At 37.6% G+C, this 25,890-nt stretch overlaps 1 protein-coding gene across 3 annotated transcripts in view; it reads right to left on the bottom strand.

Annotated features, from left to right (window-relative positions):
- The window catches only part of LOC149262805 (Mitochondrial substrate carrier family protein), a 332,393-nt gene that overhangs the window by 178,231 nt on the left and 128,272 nt on the right, over nucleotides 1–25,890 (bottom strand). For all 3 annotated transcript variants that reach the window (XM_089425258.1, XM_089425254.1, XM_089425246.1), the window contains exon 3: nucleotides 15,054–15,250. In XM_089425258.1, the coding sequence (XP_089281384.1) occupies nucleotides 15,054–15,250 (197 nt within the window). The remainder of the gene's footprint in view (nucleotides 1–15,053; nucleotides 15,251–25,890) is intronic.

The raw sequence follows: 25,890 nt of genomic DNA, 5'->3' as shown, positions 1-25,890 counted from the left end.
CTCTCCTTTTCTGGCCTCTTTTCCACCTCTTTTCAGACCTTCTCTAGCCTCTTGGTCATTGCCTTTTTCAGCATTTTTCTTCTCTTTTAGCCCTCTTCCCAACCCTAATTTGACCTCCGCCTATCTCTGAAATTTCGGGACTGAATACTTGGTGGGTTTTGCAGGAAATAATGACTCAAAATTGATGCTTTTAGGTGGCATAACCTTGGAGAAAAGTTTGGCAACTTGGGAAAGTCTTTTCTACAAAGCCTTCAGCCTAGGATTGCTCTCTAAACCCTCATTTTCTCATTGTTTTCTTACAATTGTAATATTTATTTCATAACAGTGAATTAAAAGCCCTAAAAACACATCTAATTGGTCAAAATACTTCAAAAATTGCATAGTAAAATTTTCATAAATTTTGGCCACTTGGGCATTGAGTATCTAGCCTAGATCTAGTTTTTAGCTTGCTGGAATATCTTTGCATAACTGTGAAATCAGATCTGATATTTTCTGAATATTGCATCTTAAAGGATTTAAAAACCTAATTTTTCAGTTTGGCAAGCTTACTCTAAGTTTTGGGCATAATTTAGCACTTGTTCTAGCATCAATAAGTCATTAATTGTTCACTTTACTTACTATTGTAATAAGTGTTTCAGATCTGATATAACAATTAGTAACTCATCATAAGTGGGCTAAAATTCACTAATTTACATTGGCAAGTCATTAAATTACTCCTTGGTCATCTTATGATTCATATGTTTGGCAATTTCCTTGTTTTGAAGTGAGATATTTACTGTTGTCCCATATTGCATCATAAGTAGCTCTTCATCATTTACTTGGTTCATAGTGGTTTATGTTGTTAAGCTCTAACAATTGTTTGTCTTGTGATAGATTTTGAGAATTTGTTAACTTGGCACTAAAATCACTCACACATCTAAGTTCTAATCAAGTAACTTTGGGCATTTGAAATCTAATTGGCATTGTGGCATTAGCATAAGATCACTATTGGAATATCTTGAAGTAATTGTGATTGGCATCTTGTGTTGATAACCATTGGCTAATTGATAAGTGGATAAGTGCTCTAAGTTCCTTTAATTGTTATCATTGGTTAAGCATCTTGTGGATTGATCTATTGTTTAACATTGGCACTTGTATCATTAAACACTTGTCTTGTTTTAAGATTGTCTTCTAATTATTGTTAAGTACTCTTGTCATTAAAGGTTGATCATAACTTAAGTACTTAAAGACTTAAACAATCTTAACTCAAAACTCACTCATAAGCTTGCATCTCATTCTAGGACTAGTCTTGCACTTAATAATTTACATCCAAGCAAAATCTTGGTTGATAGAAACCTAGGGTCAACCCTCTCATCTAGCTTGAGGGTCTTAGCAACTCTTCGGTGGTTAACACGGTGACCTTGCAGTCGTCAAAGCCACAGTCTCTACAACGCCGGAGGCATCGGGTGATAGGAGCCTAACAGAAGGTATCGTTAATCAAGTCTTTGCTTGCTTCCTGTTGGCCTCCTTCCCACAACCTACCTTGGAGCCTAGCTTCAAAACAGTTAAGGGAAGGTTTTATATAGATTAGGCATATAATTAAAAGTAACCAAAATCCCTACATTACACCTAGATCCTAGGATTTGCATAAGCATACAAGTTAGTCAATCATTTAAGCAGCAGTTGTCCATCCGGTTACTTGGCATTAATTTACAATAAGCAAGAATTGTGACTCCATAAGGCACTGGTCTCATACTTAAATCTAATCTAATCATTGATCTTGCTAAATTTAACCAAGTAGCTAGGCCACTCAACTGTGTCTCCCAGACAAGTTGGTTTCCAACTTGTCTCTCATCACCTCATTTCCATAGGGACTACGCCCCATAACCAGTTGTTGGGAGACAGCGAGAACGGAGTGGGCGGGTATCAGGGTGATAGCCCCCTCCCTGAGTGGTTGCCATAGTGCCTGTACAATCTAAGTGACAACAAAGCCTTTCCAAGCTTCAAGTTGGTCATAGCTTCCTGATGAAACTGATCTCCTAGTTGTTGTACGAACTTGACCTTCAAGTTATGTTCTTTCACTGCTACCTTTTAATCCCAAGATGAACACATCTTGACTTCATAATTGCCAAAATCATATGTTGAGCTTGCCTCAACTTTCATCATATATTTCGGCAATAATCTTCCAGGTAGCAAAACAATAGGTTAACCAGATAACTAATAACAAAGATATTAGACTTACCTCATCATGATGACCTTCTCATCAACCCATCAACATCCTCTTGGTCCATCTTCACAAGAGTCTTCCTTCATGCATCAGAGTGCCCAAGGATTGAACTTGATTACAAAGTTACAATATTCTTTTGAAGATTATACTAGATGTTGATTACCATTCTATATATTCTAGTGAGAAAATCTTAATCTTTTATTCATTCTAGAGTAAGTCAAATTCATCCTCTTAGGCATCATACAATCAAAAATTCACCATGCATGTTTTATGACCAACTTATTTTGTGGGATTTTGTACATATGAATCGTACCCAAGAGTTACTTTAAATATGCATTCCTATTCTTTCATACAATCATCTAGTTATTTTCTCTACAACTTGACCAACTGCATTCCTTCATCCCTCAAGAGTATACTAACCTTGTCATAATGTTTTTCCAAGAACCTTCCAAAATGAGTTTCTTACAGGATCATGATGATCCACCTTAGCAAAATGACTACCTCTAACATAACATTAGAGAATGCCTGGATGAACAATAACATGCAAAAATGGTCCAATTTTAAAGACTAGATGATTCCTACAAAGCAACTCAATCAAGTAGACTCTAAATCTTCTACTATCACATGCTTCTATCTATGATGCCATGCTTTTACAACAAAAATCTTCTAGAGTAAACAACAATGCATGTTATTCTAAAGGAAAGACCAACTTCATAAAGAACTTGATAGGGAGGATGCCTTCTTCAATAGTAAAGATCTTTGACATCTTCTTTCTTCGGCTTCTTCTCAGGTTCTCCCATTTCTTCAGTTGTGTGAGCTTCACTTCTTTCCTTTCTTTTTTTGTTCTTTTTGTTTAGACAGTCCCTCCTAAAGTGTCCAAATTCATTGCATCCAAAGCATTGAACCTTGGACATATCTTGCTTCTTCTTGGACTTCCTAAACTTTCCCTTCTTCAGCTTCTTGGTTCTTGCAATAAAGGCTTGAGATTGTTCATTTGATTCAATATCATCCTTTGCCTTGATCCTAGTTTCTTCCAGGATGCATTGAGCCCACAACTCATCAAAAGGAGTTGAGTCTTTCTTAGAGTAGATGCTCGTTGCAAAACTACTCCATTTTGGTGGCAAAGCATTCAGTACACATATGGTCATTTCAAAATCAGAAATTGTCTCCTCAAGCCCCTGCAACTGATCTCTTATTTGAGAGATCTTCATTAGAAAGGAGGCCATATCCTCATCCTTCGATTTCTTCATTTTATATAGCTTATTTCTCAAAGACATCTTTTGTCTTGATGTACTTATAGAGTAAAAATTTACTAGCTTGTCATACATAGCCTTAGAAGTCTTCAAATTAGCAACAAAGGGAACTAGATGATCCTTAATGGATTCAACAATGATCCTTTGTGCCCTTACTTCCCCTTTCTTGTATTTTTCTAGCTCTTGAATCCTGTCTTTGCTAGGTTTAGTAACTTCACCGAGGACATATTCCATTACTTCATGTTCTGTAAGTGCCAGGTCAATCCTTTTCTTCCATGCTAGGAAATTTGTTGAGCCAACGAGCTTATTGCTTTCCTTGCAGAAAGAACCCATATGACCTTTAGATTCAAACATAGAGCAACAATATGATACTTACTTGTCAATCAAGAGTTTTCCTTCTCTGATGATGTCTCCAATTATCTTTGATGCCTTCAAGATATTCAAAGAGACTTCAATGATGTCCTAGGAGGATGTCTTTTAGGCTACCTTCTGCAACAACTTCAAATAGATACCAAGATTCCTTGATGCTTCCTTCAAGGATGTCTTCCAATGAGCCTTTGAATAGACTTACTTCCAAGAGAGATTAACAACTTTCTTGAAATATTCCTCTACAGGCCCTCCCTTGATGAGAACCTAATGTAGTCCTCTTCAACGAGGCTTGATGTAGTAACCCTTCTTCTAGATCAATAAGTCTTTTTTTTCCCTTGTGTCCTTCTGCAAATGATTCCCCTTAGCAAACCCTTCTTGTGTCCACAAGATGATCCTTCCAGTTGCCTTCTTGTTCACCTTATCTCTGATACCATGTTGGAAAATGCAATGTGGTAGCTATTAATTTCAATTTTCCTTAACCTTAATAATTGCTTGTGATCTTTATTTATCTTCTTGTGTTTAATTTATTAGTTCTTCTTCATCAAACAATTATTAAGAGCAAAATAGTAAAGACAGTGGACACAGAAATTAGGCTCCAAGCCAGGGCAAAACCCCTCCAAGGGGAAAACCCAAAAAAATTGTTGTTCTTATAGAATCTTCTTCAAATGAGAGAAAACAAAATCCAAAACCCTAGACCAAGTCCCCCTCCAGCACCAAGTCAACCCTCCAAAGAGACCTTCCAATTAGGTCAAAGTCAAACCAAGTCAACCTAAGACAAACCCTTTCAGTACTGCAACAAACTCAGAATGTTGCCCCCCTTGCAACAAAATTTTGGACTTGCAGTTACTTCAATAATTATGGCCCCTGCAATTGCTCCAAAAATTCACACATGAGAGAGAGAATGCCCAAAAACTCGTCTTCTTTCCTTTGCTAGGATTTTCTCCTTGATTCCTTGTCCTTCGCTCTTCTTTCTATTTCAGATCAAACTTGTTGATGTGATGTATCAAATGAGGTCGAAGATGTCTCTATATATAGCCTTTCCAAGAGGTCGAATAGACACTCTCTAGGCCGACTTGTACTAGGATATTTCCAGGACTTTCTAGACTCAAAAATAAATTCTTTTACAAAGTATATCTTGCCCGGAAGGGTCTTATAAACATGATGTTGACTCTCTTGACTCATGACAATATATCCTATGACCTAACAAACCCTAGAAGCACAAAGAACATGTTTTTACCTCGAAGACCATCAATAAGAAGCATGAAACCCATAATAACTTTTCTTTCTTCTTTTGTTTGTTACATAAGATATACATATTGAAATGAGTACAATAACAATTATAAAGACCGAAACTAGTTACATTTCCAACAGTTTGGACCACTCAAAAATATTCTCCAACCTTTTTCCTCCAAAAATTTTCATTCTATTTAACCAACTTGGACCATTCTCATTTTTTTTAAATTGATTTTCTAGACCATTAGTTGTTGAAGAGGACCAACGAATTTTTCTTTGTATTTTTCCCGCTTGATTTGAGATTCCTTCACTTTTTGATGTGACTCTTTTCTTGGGAAAGTCCACTTCAATTTTTTATCTTTTCCCACTTGCAGAGAATTTTTAGGGGGGACGATTAGGACATCCTCTTTAAACCCTAGAGATTTCCTTGTGAGGGGAGATTTTAAATTTAAAGGATGCACACTTGGAGTTCTCTTAAAGGTTTACAGGAAAACAATTTTACATATCATAAAGTAGCAAGATTTTAACATAGATATAAAAATTATATCATGGCACAAAATAGAAACCCTACTACACAAATACAATATGCAAAATATAGAAATATGCATTAAGCTTATAAAATTTTCAAGAGAATCACTTTAATCACTCCCAGGAAAACATCTCCAAGAGAACTCGGACCATGAAAAGATCACATTTCGGCCCAAGATAGGGGCAAGAGATTAATTTGCAATCTTTTGGAAGAGAAGAGTGATGAATCTATGACTATGAAAGAAGAATAAAGGCCTCCTTTACTTATATGAGGACTAACCTGTCTTATTTCCACTAATTTTACAAGCAAATCCCTAAAACAAGTTTGCTTAAGTGTTCAACAATGGAGAGGTCACAAGCCAACCTCAATATATCTCCAAAGCATGACAATGAATGTTAAAAAAGCCCACGTATGACATCATCCTCCACAAATACTCGATATATCACAAGCAAGTGACAAATGGATTATGTGTTTCATACTCCAAGGAAAACTCAAGGTGCAATGGGTATGCCTCCAAATGTGCCTTCAAAACCATGACGTCATCACAATTATACCTTACGTCACCCTTCTAGGGGAAATGTTGATTTTTCAAGTGCAATAGATACTTCTAATGGTGTTGATCTTCTTTTAATTTCTTCAGTATATCATTAAGCAATTACACTTCAGAAATTCAACCATATAATAGTAGGATAATAGACATCACAATGTATAAAAAGAACACAAGATTTACCTCAGGAAAACCCACTTGGGAGAAAAACCCAACAACCTTTTCAATAGAGAAATTCTTCATTTCAACAAGAGACACACCTAGATTTCTAGTCAACAACTAGGTCAAACTTGACTTTCAACAAATATATGGTCGAACGCGGTCAACAACTTCCAAGTCAAGCATCCAATCTACCTCAACAAATCTGCCTTCTTGTTCTGCCCTAGGCCAAAATTCTACCTCCCAGCAACTACCCAAAAACCCAGAATTTCAGTCTTGCAACTGCCGAAAAAATTTGGCCCTACAACAAAACTTGTCCAGAAACTTATGCAAGCTAGAGAGGGATAGAGATCCTCCGCATGTCTAAGCTAGATAGAGAGAGAAAGAGATGAAATTTGTCCTTCTTTTCCTCCTCCTTGTCCTTCTCTTGGATGCCCAGAAAATTATTTGTCTTGTGAGGTCGACTTTTTGCTCTGAGGAGGAGGTTGAACTGTCTTTATATAGTGATTTGCTAGGTCATGGGTGTCTCTTCTACCTGGGCTGACTTGATTAGTTTTGGAGCAAAAAATTCAATTTTGAAAATTCAAATTTTTATCTTTTAAAAGTTTATAAGGAACATGACTCAAAAATATATTTTTCTTTTGACTCTAGCATGAAGAACATGCTTTACATTGATCAATATAAATACATCAAGAGCTGAAATATACACTATGAAGACCAAACATAGTTACAAAATTCAACAGGAAAAAAGAGTGACGTGGCACTATAATGCTCAAGCGTTGGGGTCCAAAGGTGATGTGCAAGCCTGCCCATGCCATTCTAAGGATAACTAATCATCGTCTAAGCTCTAGAACAAGTAATGCCCATCAAACAATGTCAAGGCCAGCCTGAGGCATCCTGTGTCCATCTTGGCACGTCATCAATAGATCCAACACAAAACCTCAGTGGCTCAACATTTTAACACATAGGGGTACTCATGAGAATCAGGTAACATGGGGAATCATCTCATAGTCTAACACTCATCTCTAGATGGGAACGCTACATCATCAATGTCAATACTACCCTCTGGATGAGATACAATAACCTCTTAAGTGTTGCTCAATGGGATCAAGACCATCTCTCAAGGGACCTTTGTTGTTGTGATAACACCACCTGACGAAAACCTCTCAAGATCAAGTGAAACCAACAATCATTAGGGTTAATAACCAGTAATGCATCATAGTGGACCATACCTAATGTTAGGGGCACGAAAATACCTCACACAAAACTCACCTTCAAATGTCTAACTAAATCAGGACATGCAAACAAGTTACCTCACTTATATTAGGGATTATTAGGTCAATAACCCTATTAAGTGTTTTCAACCCCCAAGGGGAATGACATGTCCCAAGTTAGCCCATCAATCCATAGGTGTGTGTGATAATGATGGTTGTGGAGTGGGAAAGACTTCAAGACAAGTGCCATAGCCATGTTATCAACTAATGGGGTTCCAAAATCATGAATATATAGATGTAAGGAGGGAGCAATTGTGGAGGCATGAGTTACCCCTTTCCATAGCTTGTTTTTCCTCCCCTCTAGTGCATTTTTACTTTTTATGTTTGTCTTTATTTGGGTGCATAGCTTAGGAGCCCAAGCTTGTCTTTGAAATTTTCCATTACCCATTTAATATGAAGCAGTTTCTCGCACATCAAAGTTCCTTTTTTTAGATGAAGCATTAAATGCTTTGAGAAACCGAGTGATGGCTAATGAAGGGGGTAGAGCTCATGCTAGGCTTTTGCCCATGTGCTAAACGATGTCCCAACCATCTTTTGCATTTTACATTTTTATTTCATTGTGACTTTTCATGTTTTTATTTTTATTTTAGTTGCATCAACATCCAGAGCCAAGTTTCCAAGCCTAGCCTCAATGATATAGATGAAGGTTTGCAATCCCAATGACCACCAGCCCAAAGAATGGAGATGAATAACAAGGAGAGATGGAAAGTGGTAACTATGGATTGCCTTGGACATGCTACATCAATCAATGTTTCCCCAATAGTGCCCTTGCTAGAATCCTAAGGCCTTAGAGGATGCCCCACTAGACTAGAGTCAAAGACTAAACTCCCAGGTGAAAGGAGCAAGAATATAGTCAAATATCCAGTTTTCCCTGTGATTAATATCAGTATGCCCATATCATTAAGTGAAAGCACATAATTGAAAAAATGGTTAAAGTACATGTTGATGGATGACCCACCTTCCTGTTGATTTGGGGTAGCATCAGATGTGCTCTAGCCACGAAATTTGGTGGAGAGGTTTGGGCACATGAGATCTCCAATACCCAAAAAGGATTTGGGCAGATTCTAAACTTCTCAAGGGATATTAAAATAATTAATATTTTTAATGGAGACCTTAAGTCTAAACTTAGGGAAAATAAAATATTAATGTATATTAATATGAATCTGTGTTAGAAAGGTCCAAAAGACATGGATCAAGCCAGATCTAGTCTTAGCCATTGATTAGGGACTTAATCTCGGTCGTTGATTGATCAACGAGGAAAGTATAAGAGGAGGCTTGAGGGTCACTTGGAGAACATACTGAGGGAGACCAGTCAGTTCAATTTCTGGAGCAGGGTTTGCTGAGAAATTGAACCAGTGGTCTGGAGAGCAGTCATGAGGTAGCAAGTACGAAATAGAGAGACAGAAGATCAGCGCAGAGCCAGAAGAGGCAGACGCAGAGCCAGAGGAAGCCACGCAGCGGCAGCAAAGACTGCACAGAGCCAGAAGGGCCTACATCATCCACGCAGAGGCTGCAGGAGTGACACAGAAGGCCAGAGAGGCTGACGCAGAGCCTCAGTAGGTTGACGCAAAGGTTAGTAGGGCCTATGCTGGGTTCAGAAGAAGTGCTGGAAATTTGTTTATCTGCGGGTAAGCCAGTTTGGTACCCTGTTGTACTAGAAAATTGTTGAATAATAAGATCCTCCCTTGCTGCACTGGTTTTCCCACACTATGTTTTTCCGAGGACATTAGTCCAAAATAACTGTGTCAATGTGTGCATATGTTTGTTTCTATATTACGGTGTGATATTTGCAGCAGAGTTTACTTTAATGTTTGTTGAAATAATTTCATGAATAACTTATGATGAAATAAGTAGGAAGTAAATCAGTTGCTGCAGTGATAGAATTTTCACATGGTATCAGAGCGAGTAAGCAGAGACAGAAAGGGAAAATCAGTTATGGGTCGAGACTACGATGCAAAGGCATCCACCTCAGGGGACTCACGCAGATTTTCAAAAGATTGCACAAGAGAGAGAGATTTTGATTTCTCTATGTTGGCTTCCAGGTTGGAAGAAGAAGTGGTGTGCATGACTAGCGTTGCATCATCAGAAGTGTGGTATATAGACAGTGGAGCCTCGTGGCATATGACGGGAATCAAGGAGTGTTTCTCAGAATATCGAGAAGAAAAGATGAATTTTCAGATCACCATGGGGAACAAGGCAAAGTGTACTCCAGTAGGAAAGGGTACCATAGTTTTTCAGACAAAATCAGGAGAACGGTTTTGTGCCACAAATGTACTGCATGTACCAAGATTGGGGATGAACTTACTTTCCATGTCACAACTACAAGGCAAAGGCTATGATATTTACTTCATCAAGGAAAGGTATACGTCAAACACCCAAGCTGGAAAAAGAAAGTGCAGATCGAGATCAAAAGTAATCGGTTGTATAGATTACAACTAGAATCTCCAATGGCACTAATATGTAGTCATGGGGATAAAGACTTGAGCAAACTCTTGCACAGAAGGATGGGTCACTTGTACCATGGAGCTCTAAGAATCCTCAAGAGCACTGTAACAGGAGTTCTGGATCTGAGTACGGAACGAGATGATGTATGCAGGGGATGCGCTCTAGGAAAGTATGCCAAGGCAGCATTTCCTAGGAGCAACCACAGGGCCAAGAGTGTACTAGGATTGATACACTCAGATATCTACAGACCTATGTTCGTCAAAGCTCTCAGCGGTGCCGAGTATTTCCTTACCTTCATTGATGACCACTCGAGGAAAACTTGGATCTATTTTCTGAAAACCAAGGATGAGTTTTTTTGTCGATTCAAGGAGTTCAAGGCTCTAGTGGAGAATCTAACAGGTAAGAAAATAAAATTCTCGCGCTCAGATAATGTTGGAGGGTATGTCGATAAGGAATTCATTGATTATTGCGCTAAGGAGGGCATCAGAAGAGAGTGGACATCTCCCTACAATTCGGAGCAGAATAGGGTGGCAGAAAGGAAAAACAGGAATATTGTAGCAGTTAGGGCCATGTTGTATGATCAGGATATGCAAAAATTCTTGAGGGCGGAAGCATGCAACACAGTTGTCTACGTTCAGAACGGGACTCCTCATCGGACATTGGGCAAGATTACTCCAGAGAGAGTCTTCACTAGGAAGATGCCTGAAGTGAGTCATTTCAGGATATTTGGGAGTTTAGCATATTGTCGCATACCCGAAGAAAAGAGGAAGAAGTTGGATCAAACCGTAGAAAAGGGGTACCTGGTAAGATATAGCGAGAACGCTAAGGCATACAGAATCTATCTTCCACGAAGTAGGAAGGTAGTAGTATGACGAGATGTAAAGTTCATGGAGGACAGAGCTTTCAGAAGATCTCGTGAAATGCCTTCCAAGGAGCAGTCGAAAGAGGATCCATTGGTCATGCCTCTTCAACCAACAGAAGTGAAGAATTCCTCCTCAGATCAGGAAGATTCTCAGGATGAGGAGAAGGAGCGAATAGAAGCACCTGCTAGCAAAGGAAGAACCAGCAGGGAAATTCGTCAGATTCTGCATGATGCAGAGAAATTCATCAGAGAGCCAAGGAACAGTAAAAGAGAGCGAAAACAGCCAGACAGGTATCAGGCGTTAGTAGCTCAGGATGGGGAGCCTGCCAGCTTCAAGGAGGCTGCTCCGCATCAGGTCTGGCTAGATGTGATGGTGGAGGAATATAACTCCATAATGGTAAACAATGTCTGGGAGGTGGTGGCAAGGCCTCAAGACAGATCTGTGGTAGGTTCAAGATGGATCTACAAGATCAAATATGTTGCGGACAACAGCGTTGAAAAATACAAGGCCAGGTTTCTAGCTAAGGGGTACGCTCAAAAGGAAGGGATTTGACTATGAGGAAACCTTCGCCCCGGTAGCCAGGTATACATCTATTAGGACCGTGATATCTCTTGCAGCCCAAATGGGATGGGAGATCTATCAAATGGATGTCAAGACGACATTTCTAAATGGGGTAATTGAAGAAGAGGTATACATTGAACAACTAGAGGGCTTTGGGACTCATAAGAAGAAGTCTCATGTATGCAGACTGAAGAAAGCCTTGTATGGGTTGAAGCAGGGTATGGTCGAATAGATGGCTACTTGCAGAAGATGGGGTTTGTCAAGAGTGACGCGGATCCGAATCTCTACTATCTGGTCATAGAGAACGAGCCACTTATCTTAGTATTATATGTGGATGATCTCTTCCTGACAGGATCATCCAGACTCATTGAAGACTGCAAGAAGAATCTAGCCACAGAGTTCGATATGAAAGATCTGGGACGAATGCACTATTTCCTAGGGTTGGAAGTTTGGTAGCAGAAAGGAGAAATCTTCCTTAGGCAAGGGAGGTATGCTACAGAAATCCTGAAAAGGTTCAGGATGGGAGACTGTATACCTATGGCTACGCCAATGATCACCCACTGGAAGAAGATTGATACATCAAAAGGCAAGGATGTCGATCCCACCCTATACCAACAGCTCATAGGGTCCCTGATGTATCTGGTCAATACCAGGCCAGATATTTGCTACGCTTTCAACACCCTCAGTGAGTTCATGGTGGAACCAAAGAGGGCTCACTAGGCAGCAGCCAAACACGTTCTCAAGTATTTACATGGAACAGTTGATTATGGGCTCTTATACACCAAGGGGAAGGATATCAGGTTGAGTGGATATATTTATGCAGATTGGGCAAGAAGTTCATTGGATCGGAAAAGTACCTCTGGGTTCTATTTCAACATTGGATTAGGAATGACCTCCTGGTGCAATAGGAAACAGAAGTTCGTGGCTCTGAGCTCGTCTGAGGCAAAATATATGGCAGCAGGCAGAGCTTCGTGTGAGGCCATATGACTTAAAAAAAATGTTGGTAAACTTATTCAGAAGAAATATAGAGGCGACCAGGATCATGTGTGATAATTAGAGTTGCATCAAACTCTCTGAGAATCTAGTATTCCATGATAGGTCGAAGCATATTGATATCCGGTGTCACTTTGTCAGAGATTGTGTCCAATGAGGAGTTGTACAGTTGAGCTACACTCATACAGGGGAACAAGTGGCAGATATCCTCACCAAGGCACTTGGAAAGTCAAAATTTGACTACTTCAGGGAAAAGATGGGGATGGTAAAGAACCCCTTTCAGAAGTAGTGTGTTAGCAACACGAATGAAGAGGGAGTTGCAGTGCAGATGTAATGTTGGGAGAAAGGACCAACAATATCACAGATGCAGAGGGAGTTGCAGTGCAGATGCAGTGTTGTGAAAAAGGACCAGCAGCAGCATGGATGCAAAGGGAGTTGTCGTACAGATGCAGCAGTGGCAGTAGCAGAGTCATGGGTAGCAGTACAGGATGCAGCAGTGCAGAGGATGTTGGGCAAGGAGGCTTAACATCAGCACAGGGACTGATGCCGGATGATCAGGGTGATACTTACAGAGGAGTATTACTAGAGCACAGTCCTCGCTAAGAGGGACTGTTGATTTGGAGTAGCATCAGATGTGCTCTAGCCACGAAGTTTGGTGGAGAGGTTGGGGCACATGAGATCTCCAATATCCAGAAAGGATTTGGGCCGATTCTAAACAGTTCAAGAGATATTAAAATAATTAATATTTTTAATGGAGACCCTAAGTTTAGACTTAGGGAAAATAAAATATTAATGTATATTAATATGAAGCTGTGTTAGAATGGTCCAAAAGACATGGATCAAGCCAGATCTAATCTTAGCCGTTGATTGATCAACGAGGAAAGTATAAGAGGAAGCTTGAGGGTCACTTGGAGAACATTCAAAGGGAGACCAGTCAATTCAATTTCTGGAGCGTGGTTTGCTGAGAAATTGAACCAATGGTCTGGAGAGCAGTCAGGAGGCAACAAGTACGGAACAGAGAGACAGGAGATCAGCGCAGAGCCAGAAGAGGCAGATGCAGAGCCAAAGAAAGCCACGCAGCGGCAGCAGAGACTGAACAGAACTAGAAGGGCTTGCGTCATCCACGCAGATGCTGTAGGAGCGACGCAGAAGGCCAGAAGGGGCTGACACAGAGCCTAAGTAGGCTGACGCAGAGGGTTTCAGGCTGACACAAAGGTCAGTAGGGCCTACAATAGGTTCAGAAGAAGTGCTAGAACTTTGTCTATCTGTGGGTAAGCCAGTTTGGCACCATGTTGTACTAGAAAGTTGCTGAATAATAAAATCCTCCCTTGCTGCACCGGTTTTCCCACATTGGGTTTTTCCGGGGACATTAGCCCAAAATAACTCTGTCAATGTGTGCATATGTTTGTTTCTGTATTATGATGTGATATCTGCAGCAGTGTTTATTTTAATGTTTGTTGACATAATTTCATGAATAACTTATGATGAAATAACTAGGAAAAGTAAATCAGTTGCTGCAGTGATAGAATTTTCACACTTCCTTCAAGAAGTAATGCCAAATGGAAGAGAAGTCTGATCGAAGCAATAGGTGGAGCAGCATGGCATAATCTTATGTGTTGATCATATAGGGCTGCTGACCGGCTGGCTGTCCAAAGACGAGAAAAAAGCTCTCCTAGGGGTTGCCCACTTTTTGGTGGGTAACACAGATCAATACCATACAATCACTACCCCACACTGAAGGATGGTGGTACTGGTTGCATAGATATGACTTTGATGAAATAGGGCAGTGCAATTGACTTCAAGCATTTGTAGCTGGGAACAATTTTAAGGTTCTCAATATCAAGCGGGATGGATGTCCTAAGCCATGGTATGATTCATCCTAAACAATTAGGCCCACCCTTACAAATTTAAAATTCTTCAAGCTTCTATTATGTGCATTATTTTCATGAATTCCGTTCCTTGACATTTTCTATGATCTTTCCAACATCTACTAACTTTTTGGTTGGATAAATTGTAACAATAATTACGTTGTTGCACCAAGAGAAGCAAGGTACACCCTGCAGCCTATGATGGGGGCAGATCTCCATGTGTGCATATACGTCTCATGTCACATATAATGCTAATAAGATAAAATGAACAGAAAAAATATAAACCGTTGTCTAATGTCTAATGTCAAAAAGGGAAAGAAAAAGAACCAACCTTTTATTTCTTTTAAACTAGCATAGATCCATCATAACCCCCGACATTTTAAGTTGCCAGGGGTTTGTATCTGGGTTTTCTTTTTCTTTCTCAGTGCTTACTATATACAAGATTAAGATGGATCTCTGATAGCATAAAAATATTTCGGTTGTATAATTAAAACTCATATTTTTCCTTACACTCAAAAATAGATTTCTGTTGAGACCTGGCCTTGCCAATGATATGTTAAATCCAGCAACTTACTCCTCCCATATCTTGTTCATTGTACTTTAACCTGCAAGAGATGATACCCACCTTCCCTCTGTGTGATTCATCAGACCATGGCAAGCAATAAATGTGTAACATCAGAGTGCATAAGGCTTCAGTCACCACATTAAACAAAAACATATTTAGCATTACAGCTAAAGTTGGTGCCACCTTACCTCCAAATGATTCGCTGGCTGAAACCATAAGAAGCCCACCAAAAAGCACTGGAAGGGGAATATGTCATGACAGACATACCAAATCCTCTATACAATCCACGAATACCATCAGCTATAAGAATCTTACGAGCAGCATCAATACCACCACTGTATTTTGCAGTGCAAGCAGTGCCTTGCACCATAAGCCTCTGACTTACCTGAGATCTTACGAAAATAATTATAGATGACAACATCCAAAACATAAATGCTGAAAAAATTCCCACACAATTAAGAACCAAGCTATAAACTGAACAATCTCAAGCTCTCAAGCATTCCGATCCTGAAAAGCAAAAGAGCATGTACAATAAAGATTCACAAAAGAAAAAGGAGACAAAGGAATAGTGGACAAAAGAGTTAGCACCTTGCACATAGATTCCCACTACTTATAATCGGAGATTGAAATATCACAATTTGCACATTACCAGAAGCATGGTACCGAAGTAGGTGCAGGTGCAGCAAATTCTCAGAAATTTAGCATTCAAGGATTCATCCAAAATATGGTTTTTAACAAGTTCTAGACACAAAACTTTAATTCAATTGAAATAAGTTATACATCATGATAAAATTAAGAACTGCAAACATGGGTGTATATATTTTTTCAAAGTTCAGAAATACTTCAAGTGTATTATTTTCCTGATTGTTGTGCTAGATTTCTTTTAACCTCTCCAAGTGCTCCATTATATGTCAGAGTCCATTGTGGGATTTGTCCTTGATGCATCCATGTCATATGATCATTAAGGAAATGTATCCTAAAAGTAACCTCAAAGAACCTGGGATTTCTAGGGGTAGCAGTAGGTGCAGGTCAGGTACTCATGCAGCATCAAATTTATTAAAATTTAGTAACTTTGCAACCCATTTTATAATGAATCTAAAAGTCGCAGTGGATCTGTCCAAATAGTATCCCACTACTTAAAACATGTGTGCTTTTGTCCACCTGTTTTCTATGTAAGGTCCTTTGAACTCTTGTGAACACTACAATGTACGTTCATACACTGCATGTGGCTTTACCAAGCAGGGAACTGGCAAAGATTACATCAGCCAAAGGATGACAATATGGAACAAGCATTTCTTAATATTGCAAAATGATCATTCATACTTAAATCCACACCAAGTACCACCCAATGATAGTTTGAACCAATGTTGCAGTTATCGTTATTGGGATATTATTGGCAAAGGGAAAAAATCGGAAAAAATCGTAAAATACAAAAATATTCATTTTTTTCAATTTTTTTAATATCTAAAGCATCTACAACATAAAATAGATACATTGACACATAAATATGATAAAAGAACTAATATATAAGATGTGTAATATCATTTCTAGTGCTCACACATAATAGTGAATCATGTCCTGAATAGTAAGTCCTAACTCCTGAGTCCCAACTTAGCCTCAAAATATCAAAAAAAAATATAATAATGTATCTCATATCAAGAGTCATAATGTAATATACAATGAAATAAACCAAATAACTAAAGTCTAATACCACTGATTTCCTCTGCCCCTCTTGCGAGAAAATGCAATAGCTTTCCTTTTCCCTCTAGATATAGATGTCGGTGGAGTTGGTAGTGGACTCTACTGTGCTCTAGAAGCTGAAGAACTAGGAGCTATAGGAGGTAGACCACGTCCTCTACTGGTGGCAAGGGTAGCCCGGGTAAGTGGTGTCACCCCCTCCTCCTGTTGTTCCGCCTCCTCCTCCTCCTTCTCTAACCAATCATCGACAAACTCCATGAGAGGCCTCTTGGCTTCAACCCTCCATGCAACAGTGGTGTCAATCCCATCCAATGAAATGGCCTCCATATCAGGTATCCTCTCAAGTTGTCTGACCTACAATCGAAGATTGTAGTAGACTTAGACCATGTCATTAAGTCGCTAGGACTCCAACCTGTACAAAGATCATGAAATAATAATTATAAAAAAAATATTGTTTAATGAATTCAAAAAATTATTTGGAAATTTGCAATATTTTAAGTTTTAAGTTTAACCTGTTGCGTTTCTTGTTGTGTATTTTTTCAAATACACTCCAATTGCGCTTGCATCCTGAGGAGCTACATGTTTGGCTGAGGATTCGAATGGCAAGCTTTTGTAGAAGGGATACCCTGGCACCATACATTCTCCACCATGCATCTACAACAAAATTACAAATAAAATTTTAAATAAACATAAGAAAAAAATGAAATTTGAAAGTTGAAGCAAAGTATGAAGTTATGAACTTGAAGAGACAGTGAAATTTGAAACAAACTAAAAAATACCTGGCATTTTAGTCATCCTATCAGTCACAGCCGTGTCAAAACCAAATGTGCTACCTACCATCCTGTATGTCCCAATTTCTTTGGAGATTTTTGTACGTTCTGCTGGAGATCGCACCATCCTCTGAACACAGGTTAAAAATCCATCCATGATCTCAACATCAAATACGAACCCACATAAGTAAGAAAATGCGGGGTTCAGGTAGATCCTTGCAACATGAATGGGACGATGGGGACTGGAGTGTGTTGTTCCATCGTTCATCAATCACTTCCCATAGGAGGTGTTGTCTCTGAAACCCCCCATCTCCCTTATCATCATAGTAGGCCTGAATGGATTCTTTGGCCCTGTCCATGGCCTCATACAAATAGCCCATTGCGGGATTCTCACCATCAACTAATCGAAAAACCTTTACCAAAGGTTCCGTAGCAATGCACACCTCCTGCACTCCTGCCCAGAAGTCTTCCTAGTATAAAACTAATTTGCATATGGCCTCTCCCTCTGGTTTGCGGCTCATTATCAAAGCACACCATGCCTCTGAAAGAAACGTTCTCTTCACATCCTACATAAAATTCAAGAGGGATTGAAAAGATATGAAACTGATGGCAAACCATGTAATGGCGGGGCGCACCAACTCTTTGTTGTTGGTGAATTTTCTCATCAAGCTAAGCACACATGTACGATTATATATAAATTTTGTAATGCATTTTGATGACTCAACAATATCTTTGACAAAGGAAATTTTCCCTATGTCCTCCAACATAAAATCAATACAATGTGCAGCACAAGGTGTCCAAAATAAAGTATGATGCCTCTCCATAAGCATCCTGCCAGCAGCAACATAATTTGCAGCATTGTCCATTATGACTTGGACAACATGTTCTACACCCACCTCCAAAATAAACACATCCAACAAATCACATAAAGTTTTTGCATCTTTGATATGTGAATATGCATCAATAGATTTCATAAACATTGTCCCCTTGGGACAACTAACCAAGAAGTTTATAAGGGTTCTCCCCTTTTGGTCAGTCCAACCATCTGACATCACAATGCATCATGTTTGTGTCCATGATGCCCTAGACTCCTCCAATCTTTTGGTGCAGTCAACCTTTTCATTTTGAAGAATCCGACCTCTAAAGTCATCATAAGAAAGGATTTTATACCCTATGCCAACAGCTGCAATGGCATCAATAGCAGGCTAGAAAAATGGATTATTCCTTGCAACGCTGAAAGGAATATCACTCCAAAGGAAAAATTTGGCCAACAACTTGTCAGCTTGTTCTTTCTCAGTTTTTTAGGCATTGAAGTGATAGATGGTTGTGAACCAGGCGTGGTTCTAGGAACAAAAAATGATGAGGCAGCTACTGGGTTTGTTGTAGATATTGATGTTGAAGTAGAACCAGTGCCACTTCCTTGTTCACCTAAGCCTAACACCCTCTTTGCTAGTTGCTTTTTCATTTCTGCTTTGGCCTCTCTATTGTTCTCTAAATTTTCCAATGATCTCATGGCTCTTTGGATGATTTCCAGATTTGGATTTGAGGAAGGCCCTACCTCAAATCCAGGGATTTGTGCAAGGTGATACTTCAATCTATAAACCCCCACCTGACATATGTTGCCCACACAACTTGCAAGACAAGTTTATGCTATCAAACCCTCCATCAGGTTCACCAAATTCCCAAAAATGGTACAATTTCCTTGGCATGTTTGTAACTTGGTTGAACTCTTGACTTTTGAGTTTTAAATTTGTAAGATGAAATTTGAACTTTGAAGTTGAATGGTGAACCTATGGCAAAATAAGGATTGCAAGTTACAAAAAATTTTAAAAATTACATACATGAGTAATAGACAAAACACATTAAATTTTTGACAATTTAACAAACAAAAACACCATCAAATCAACTCAAAAATATTTGATAAACCAATGGGTTATCCAAACCCAACCAAAAACAAAACAAAACACATAAATTTGGTGTCCATACCGGTTTGCCAGAGAAAATTGATCCTCTCCTCCTCAGCTCTCAATCCACCGGGGGTTTTGAGTCGTTTTCTCCTCTAATCAACGCCCAATCAACCAAGGTTTTTCCCCTAAGTCACTCCCAATCCACCGCTGTCGTTGTCTGATGAAATGAATTAAAAAAAATTGTTTTTTTGGTGTTTATAACCCGTTGTTCACCGGCCCGACGATAAAAACCATATCAAATCGCGATAAAAACGAAATTATCGCGATTTTTTGAAGAAAAAAAAATACGCGTAAAAATTGGGCAATTTTATCAGTGTTTTCAAAAGATCGCGATCATACAATAGAATAGCGATTTTCGCATCACTGGTTTGAACTAGTATGGATCATTGAATTGTATAGCCAAAGCAGTTATATCAATAGCTTGAGTATACTATTTTTATGTTGCTTCTTGTTATAAAAAACCAACAAGACTATTTTTGAATCAGTGGCATGAACAATTCATTTGCATGGTAGGCATGTTTGAGAAAAATAGGATGGGTGAATAGTTGTAATTCAACATATTTGTAGCACTATAATTCACTAATTTGTCTCTTCTGTCAATCAGAATAACAAATCTGCCCATGAGGAAGAAACATGCCAAATAGTTGGAACAGCGACATGTTTTTGCAGATCTATACCATATAGAGTATATATCACTGCCAAGGTTCCTAATTTCTTAGATTGTGACATTCCTCTACTGGCCTCAACCATTATGTCTCTGTCCATATGTTATACCAGACACATTCTTAATCCATTTACGATGTAACTCCAATTCATCTTGCTATATTATGCCTTTTTTTAAATGCTTCAGAGAACAAATAAGTACATCAGCATTCAAGGTGGGTACAACATGCAGACAAAAGGTGTGCCAAATAAGATAATTTTATTAATGCCTAAAAAGTGACCACAAATGGGTCTTCTTGAGCACATGATGTCCATAATTGCTCAAATGAAGGAGCTTCTTTCCAACTGCTTATGCCTGCTGCAAATGCATCCCATGATCTAGGAAGACCATTGAGTGTTGTAGTCACAAGTTCTTGATCAGAGATGGTTTCTCCAATAGCTGAAATTTGATCTCTGATTTTTGAAATCCTTACGAAGTATGAAGCAACAGTATCGTCATTAATCATCCTTGTATTTTGGAGTTCATTCTTCAAACTCATGGATTGACCAACATTCTTGATAGTGTAGAGATTTATTAGGGCATCATACATCTTCTTGGAAGTGCCATGCTTTGCAATGTAGGGAATAAGATGATCTCTAATGGAGTCCACTATTAGACTCATGGTAGTAATATCATCCTCCTTGAACTTCTCTTTTTCAGTTGCATCGTTTGATTCAATAGTCTTTCCTGTCACAATATCGAATGCTTTGTTTAGGAAAGAATAAGATCTATTATGACTTTCCAAGCTTTGAATTTTGATGCTCCCTCTAACTTTTTTTCAGATTTCATGGAGGAAGCCATAGGAACCAATATACAAGAAGGACTTTAGTAAGATGCTCTCTCTAGGGTTTTTGCAGAGGTCATCTCAATATACCTTCTTTTTGTCACCAAAGCTCTAATACCATGTTGATTTTCTAGTGCAATTAGGATTAGCACAATAATTTTGAAATTATGATAATTACTTTTGATGTAGGTGTTCTTTTATTTCATTTCAATATATCATTCAGCAATTATACTTCAGAAATTAAACAGTGGAATAGTAGAGATCACAATGCACAAAAAGAGAGACAAGATTTACCGTGGGAAAATCCACCACGGGGAAAACCCAACAACCTTTTCAATAGAGAAATTCTTCCTGTTCAATAAGAGATACACCTAGACCTATGGTCAAACCTAGTCTTTTCCTCCAAGTCAAGTCACCCAAACTGAAGCTGCACTTCGTTCTCCCTGCCTAATCCAGAAATTTCGGCCTCCCTGTTGTCCTTTGTAGACAGTGCTAGGCTAAGGGACTGTGCCAAAGAATCTAAAGTAATGTTTTTAATTTTGAGTCGATGACCAATGCTTCAAACTTTTAAACAGATACAAATCCTAAATATTTCTGAGAAAACAGAAGGGTTGATTCTTCATTCTTAACAGTATTAAGATTTAAAAATGATATGGAAAGCAGATTTTAAGAAGATATATAATTCCTTAAATATTTAGATTGAACATCTAATTTCTTATATATAGCATATGCGTATAGAAATTTTCTATAGCCAAACAGTACATGTGCAAGAGATGACAGAAGGCAACAATTTAAAAATTTAGAGGAATTAACTAAGACAAACAATTTCAGTTAATTAATCTCTTTAAATAATGATAACTTTGCAGGAGCTTTCAGAGATTGATATTCAATCTATTCTTACCTTGAACATGTGCATAGAAAAATAAAATGAACACATAATTGAATAACCAGAAGCACTCACAGAGATACACAAGATACTCATAATGAATCCAGAATCCTTCTATTAACTTCAAATATAGCTCAAAAAGTTACAAGCATGTTCATTGGTTCATCACAAGGGTTCAACCCTTTCTTCTTTGAATTACAAAATATTTAGAGTTCGACTCAACCATATCTAAACTGGAATCAAAATTTATTACAAAATATAATATCATCCAAAATAGTTGGGATATTACAAAAATAGAACTGAAAAATAGTAGATCTGAACTAATTTGAACACTTTGCACAAATTTCGAGGGTTGTTGTTGATGACTGTAGCTAGAAATCTGCTTTTTTGTTCACTGCCCCTGAAATTTTGTTGTCTGCTCCTGAAATTTAGCATTTTGTTCCTATTCGATGAGCTCACATAGTTTATCCCATCTCTTTTCATCGAAGATAAAAAATTTTAACAATTTTCTATATGACTCATCAACTTCAGTATATTTTTCAAAAGTGGGCCTAGTTAGAAACAAATGATTAATTTCAAGTTGAATTAACAAATCATAACTTAAACCTTCAATGAAGGCTTTCCCAGCAATAATTCCTCTAATTTTGGTAAATTTGGTCTTGTCCATTACTATCTCATGTAACTTGTGTTGATAATCTTCAAGTGGAACCAATTTGCCACCTCTACTCTGTCAACCTGGAAGTCCTTCTTGATGTAAAGCATTGAATTTCTTGTGAAATTTCTTGATCTGAACCTCCAAATTCTGGCACTTGTTCTCAAGTTGTAGCATCAAATTCCTCTTAAGTTAAAACATTCCTCAGCGCCAAGACAGCTTCAGTTCTGTCTTCAATGTTGAATTCTTCAAGTTCATCTTTTGTCTTGGAGTTTAAGACTTTGATTATCTTTGTTACATCTCCTGGTTTGTGGTCCAGGTCCTTCTTTATTTCTGCTATTGCTACTTGTGACCTCTGCAATAAATCTTCCTACTCAAAAATAATTTCAATTGAGGGCCATAACTCAGTCATTGATACATTAATGTCTATCCAAATATTTTCTTTGGCCTGAGCAATAGTTTTTGCAATTAAAGAATCATTTTCATAAACTTCTAATTGTTGAGTTAATTTATAATTCTTTTGAATCTTAGCCAAATATGCATTATCCGTCTTAATCTCTTGTTCCTGAATCTTTTGGAGCTGCATTTTGAGGTTTTCAATTTCTTGATCCTTCAAAGATAAGTCTCCCACGATCTTTGACAATTGTTCTGCTGAATCAGTACACTGTGCTTCTAGTTGAATTGAGGCTTCTGTGATCCATAATATTAATACGAAGAGCTTCGGCGTAAATCACATAAAGAGAGACATTTGTCGACGCATTTCGAACCAACCAGTGTGGTTCATCGTCAGGACGAATTGAAGAAACAGATCCAGCTTAGCAAGTTAAATAGACAGAGCAGAGCCTCCAACAGCTAAAAAGACCAACAGCTACTTTGGATTGGGTACCGGGATCAAAACCCCTTTTTTAAGGAAAAAGGTACTCTAGGGGGACCAATCCCTTAAAATAAAATAAATAAAAATAATATCAAGATAATAGTTAGTTAAAAATTAATAAATAATTAAAATAATAAGTAAAAAATTAATTCATGATAATAGTTAGTTAAGATAAATAATTAAAAATTATATTTAAGGGAGAAAATTACCCTCGGGGGACCAATCCCTAGAATAAAATAAATAAAAATAATTTTATGAATAAAATTATTAATAAATAATTATTAATTTAGTAAAATTATTATAAATAACTAATTTTATGATTATAGTTAGTTAAATAATTGCAAAGTTATGTTAAATTAGTAATTAAAATAATGCATGATAATAGTTAGTTAAAATAAATAATTAAAAAAAATTATTAAAAAAATAAAATAAAATAATAATAATAATAATAAATAAATAAATATATCTATATATAATAATAAAAATAAAAATAAAAATTACCCTAGGGGAGCAATAAAATAAATAAAAAAATAATTTAATGATAATAAGTTAAAAATTATTATTAAAAAAAAAAAAAGTAAGTTAAATTAGTAATAGAGGAATTAAAAACAGGACTATAAAGATAAATAAAAGAAAGAGAAGGTATTAATGAAAAATATTTTATTATAAAAAAAATAAATAAATAAATAAATAATAATAATATTAAATTAAATTAAATTAAATAAATACATAAATAAATAAAAATTAATAAATAAATAAAAATTAAAAATTAAAAAAAAATAAATAAATAAAAATAAAAAATAAATTAATTAATTAATAAAATAAAAAATAAAAAAGAAGAAGAAAAGCGACTAGGACGAGAGTGCTGGGACCCAACACCGACTGATTTTCCAGCCATCATCTCTATTGAGATTATTCGGCCTCTTTTCAATCTCCAGCGCCTCCCTAAATTTCCGATGATGGAAGCGCGAAACCTTAGCAATAACACTAGCTTCCTCAATACAAACATGATGATTGGTTTTCTCAACATGCTCAGCTAAAGCGGAAGACTTAGTTCGCCTATGCTTAAGGTCTGCTGCATGCTCACTAATCCTCTGATTAATGGAGCGACCAGTTTCCCCAATGTAGGGGGTCCCACAGGAACAGGGGATCAAGTACACACCTTTCATATCTTTAGGGTCGATAGGATCCTTAGCTGATCGGAGGGACATGCGAATAGTGTTCAAGGGCCTAAAGGTCACAGGGACACTATGCGTCCAGAGAATCCTACCAATCTTATCAGTAGTCCCCTAAACATAAGGAAGATGGACACCAAGAACTTGCTCCTTTGATTCCCGTTGAGACAGCGAATTCTTGGAAGCTTTAAGGAAAGCCCTCTGACCGATGAATCTACTATAACCATTCTCAACAAAGACATCAAGGAGATGGGATTTTTCTTTCTCAAGGAGATGGGAGACTGTGCTTCTACTGTGATGGTTGTTGCTGTAGATGTCATTGTTGCTGAAGTACCTTCTATAGAAGTTGTAGCTATAGGAATGGAAATTGAAATACTGAGTAGCTGCTCTTTTTCTTTTAAGAGTGATTCCATGTTAGCTTCCATTTTCTAAATTTGAACATTTTGTTCTACTATCAATTTGAACATATTTTCTTTTTCCTTTTCAAGTTGACCAACTTCCTTAGCTTGTAGATGTTCAGTGATAGGAAGTTTAAGTTGCTTCCTCAATGCTTGAATGTCAGCATTCTTATTCTGTATCATCTCTTCTGCTACTTTGATATTACTAGGATCATATCCTAGTTTGATCACCAAATCTTCAAGAGCTTTGATTTTGGTATCATTGGCCAAAGATGACATTCTCTCCATTTTCAACTGTGTGTGAATATTGATCAAGGAATCTTGTAGTTTATAGGCTTCCGTGCTGAACTTGTCAATGTGGAATATATCATTTCACCAACCTGCTTATGTAGGTCAATTTGATCAATTGCATGAATTTGCTTGGTGTCAAAAGAAAAAATGGATGTTTTATAATCTTCTGTACATTTAGGGGCTGGAACTTTAGGTTCCAAGAAAGATAATTGGAATTGTCCCTTTTCAGTATCAAGTGCAGACAAAAGTCCTTTAATGCTTCATTCTTCCTTTTAATTTCTTTGTAACTAGCAAAAATATTTTGTTGCATTGTATCATGAGAAACAGAAGAAATGGGAGAATTTATGATTTCTTCAGTATGTGGAAAAGAAGTGGTTGGAAAACCTGACAGCACCACTGTAGCTTGCTCCTATGAACTCTTGTCCTCTAAGGACTCCTGATTAGTGTTTGTCTTCTTTCTCCTTTTGAAAACTGTGAAAATTGTAGCTTGAACTTCTGAGTCTGGAGGAGACAGACTTTCTCTTGGTCTATCGGTTTCTTTTTCTTGAGGAACCGGACCCTGTGAAGATGTCTAACTAACAATTTGTTCCTCAACTCCCTGTAATGTATTTTCCTGCCATTCTTCTTGATTTGCATATTGTTCTATCTCTGGTCTGGTTGTATGTACATAAGGTGTTGTTTTATGCTCAACCCTCAATTTTGAAATAATTCCTAAGGGATCATAGGACCAGGTAAAACTCAACTTGAATTTCATATGCTTTAATAAATTATCTGCCTCCTTCATTGCTGCTTTGGTATTGATAATGAAAGGGTCAATTTGTACCTTC

Source organism: Pinus tabuliformis, chromosome 6, assembly GCF_031772625.1.
Source record: "Pinus tabuliformis cultivar Carrire ecotype Pingquan chromosome 6, CPIR1, whole genome shotgun sequence".
NCBI lineage: Eukaryota > Viridiplantae > Streptophyta > Pinopsida > Pinales > Pinaceae > Pinus > Pinus tabuliformis.
This window is presented reverse-complemented; position numbering and strand designations above follow the sequence as displayed.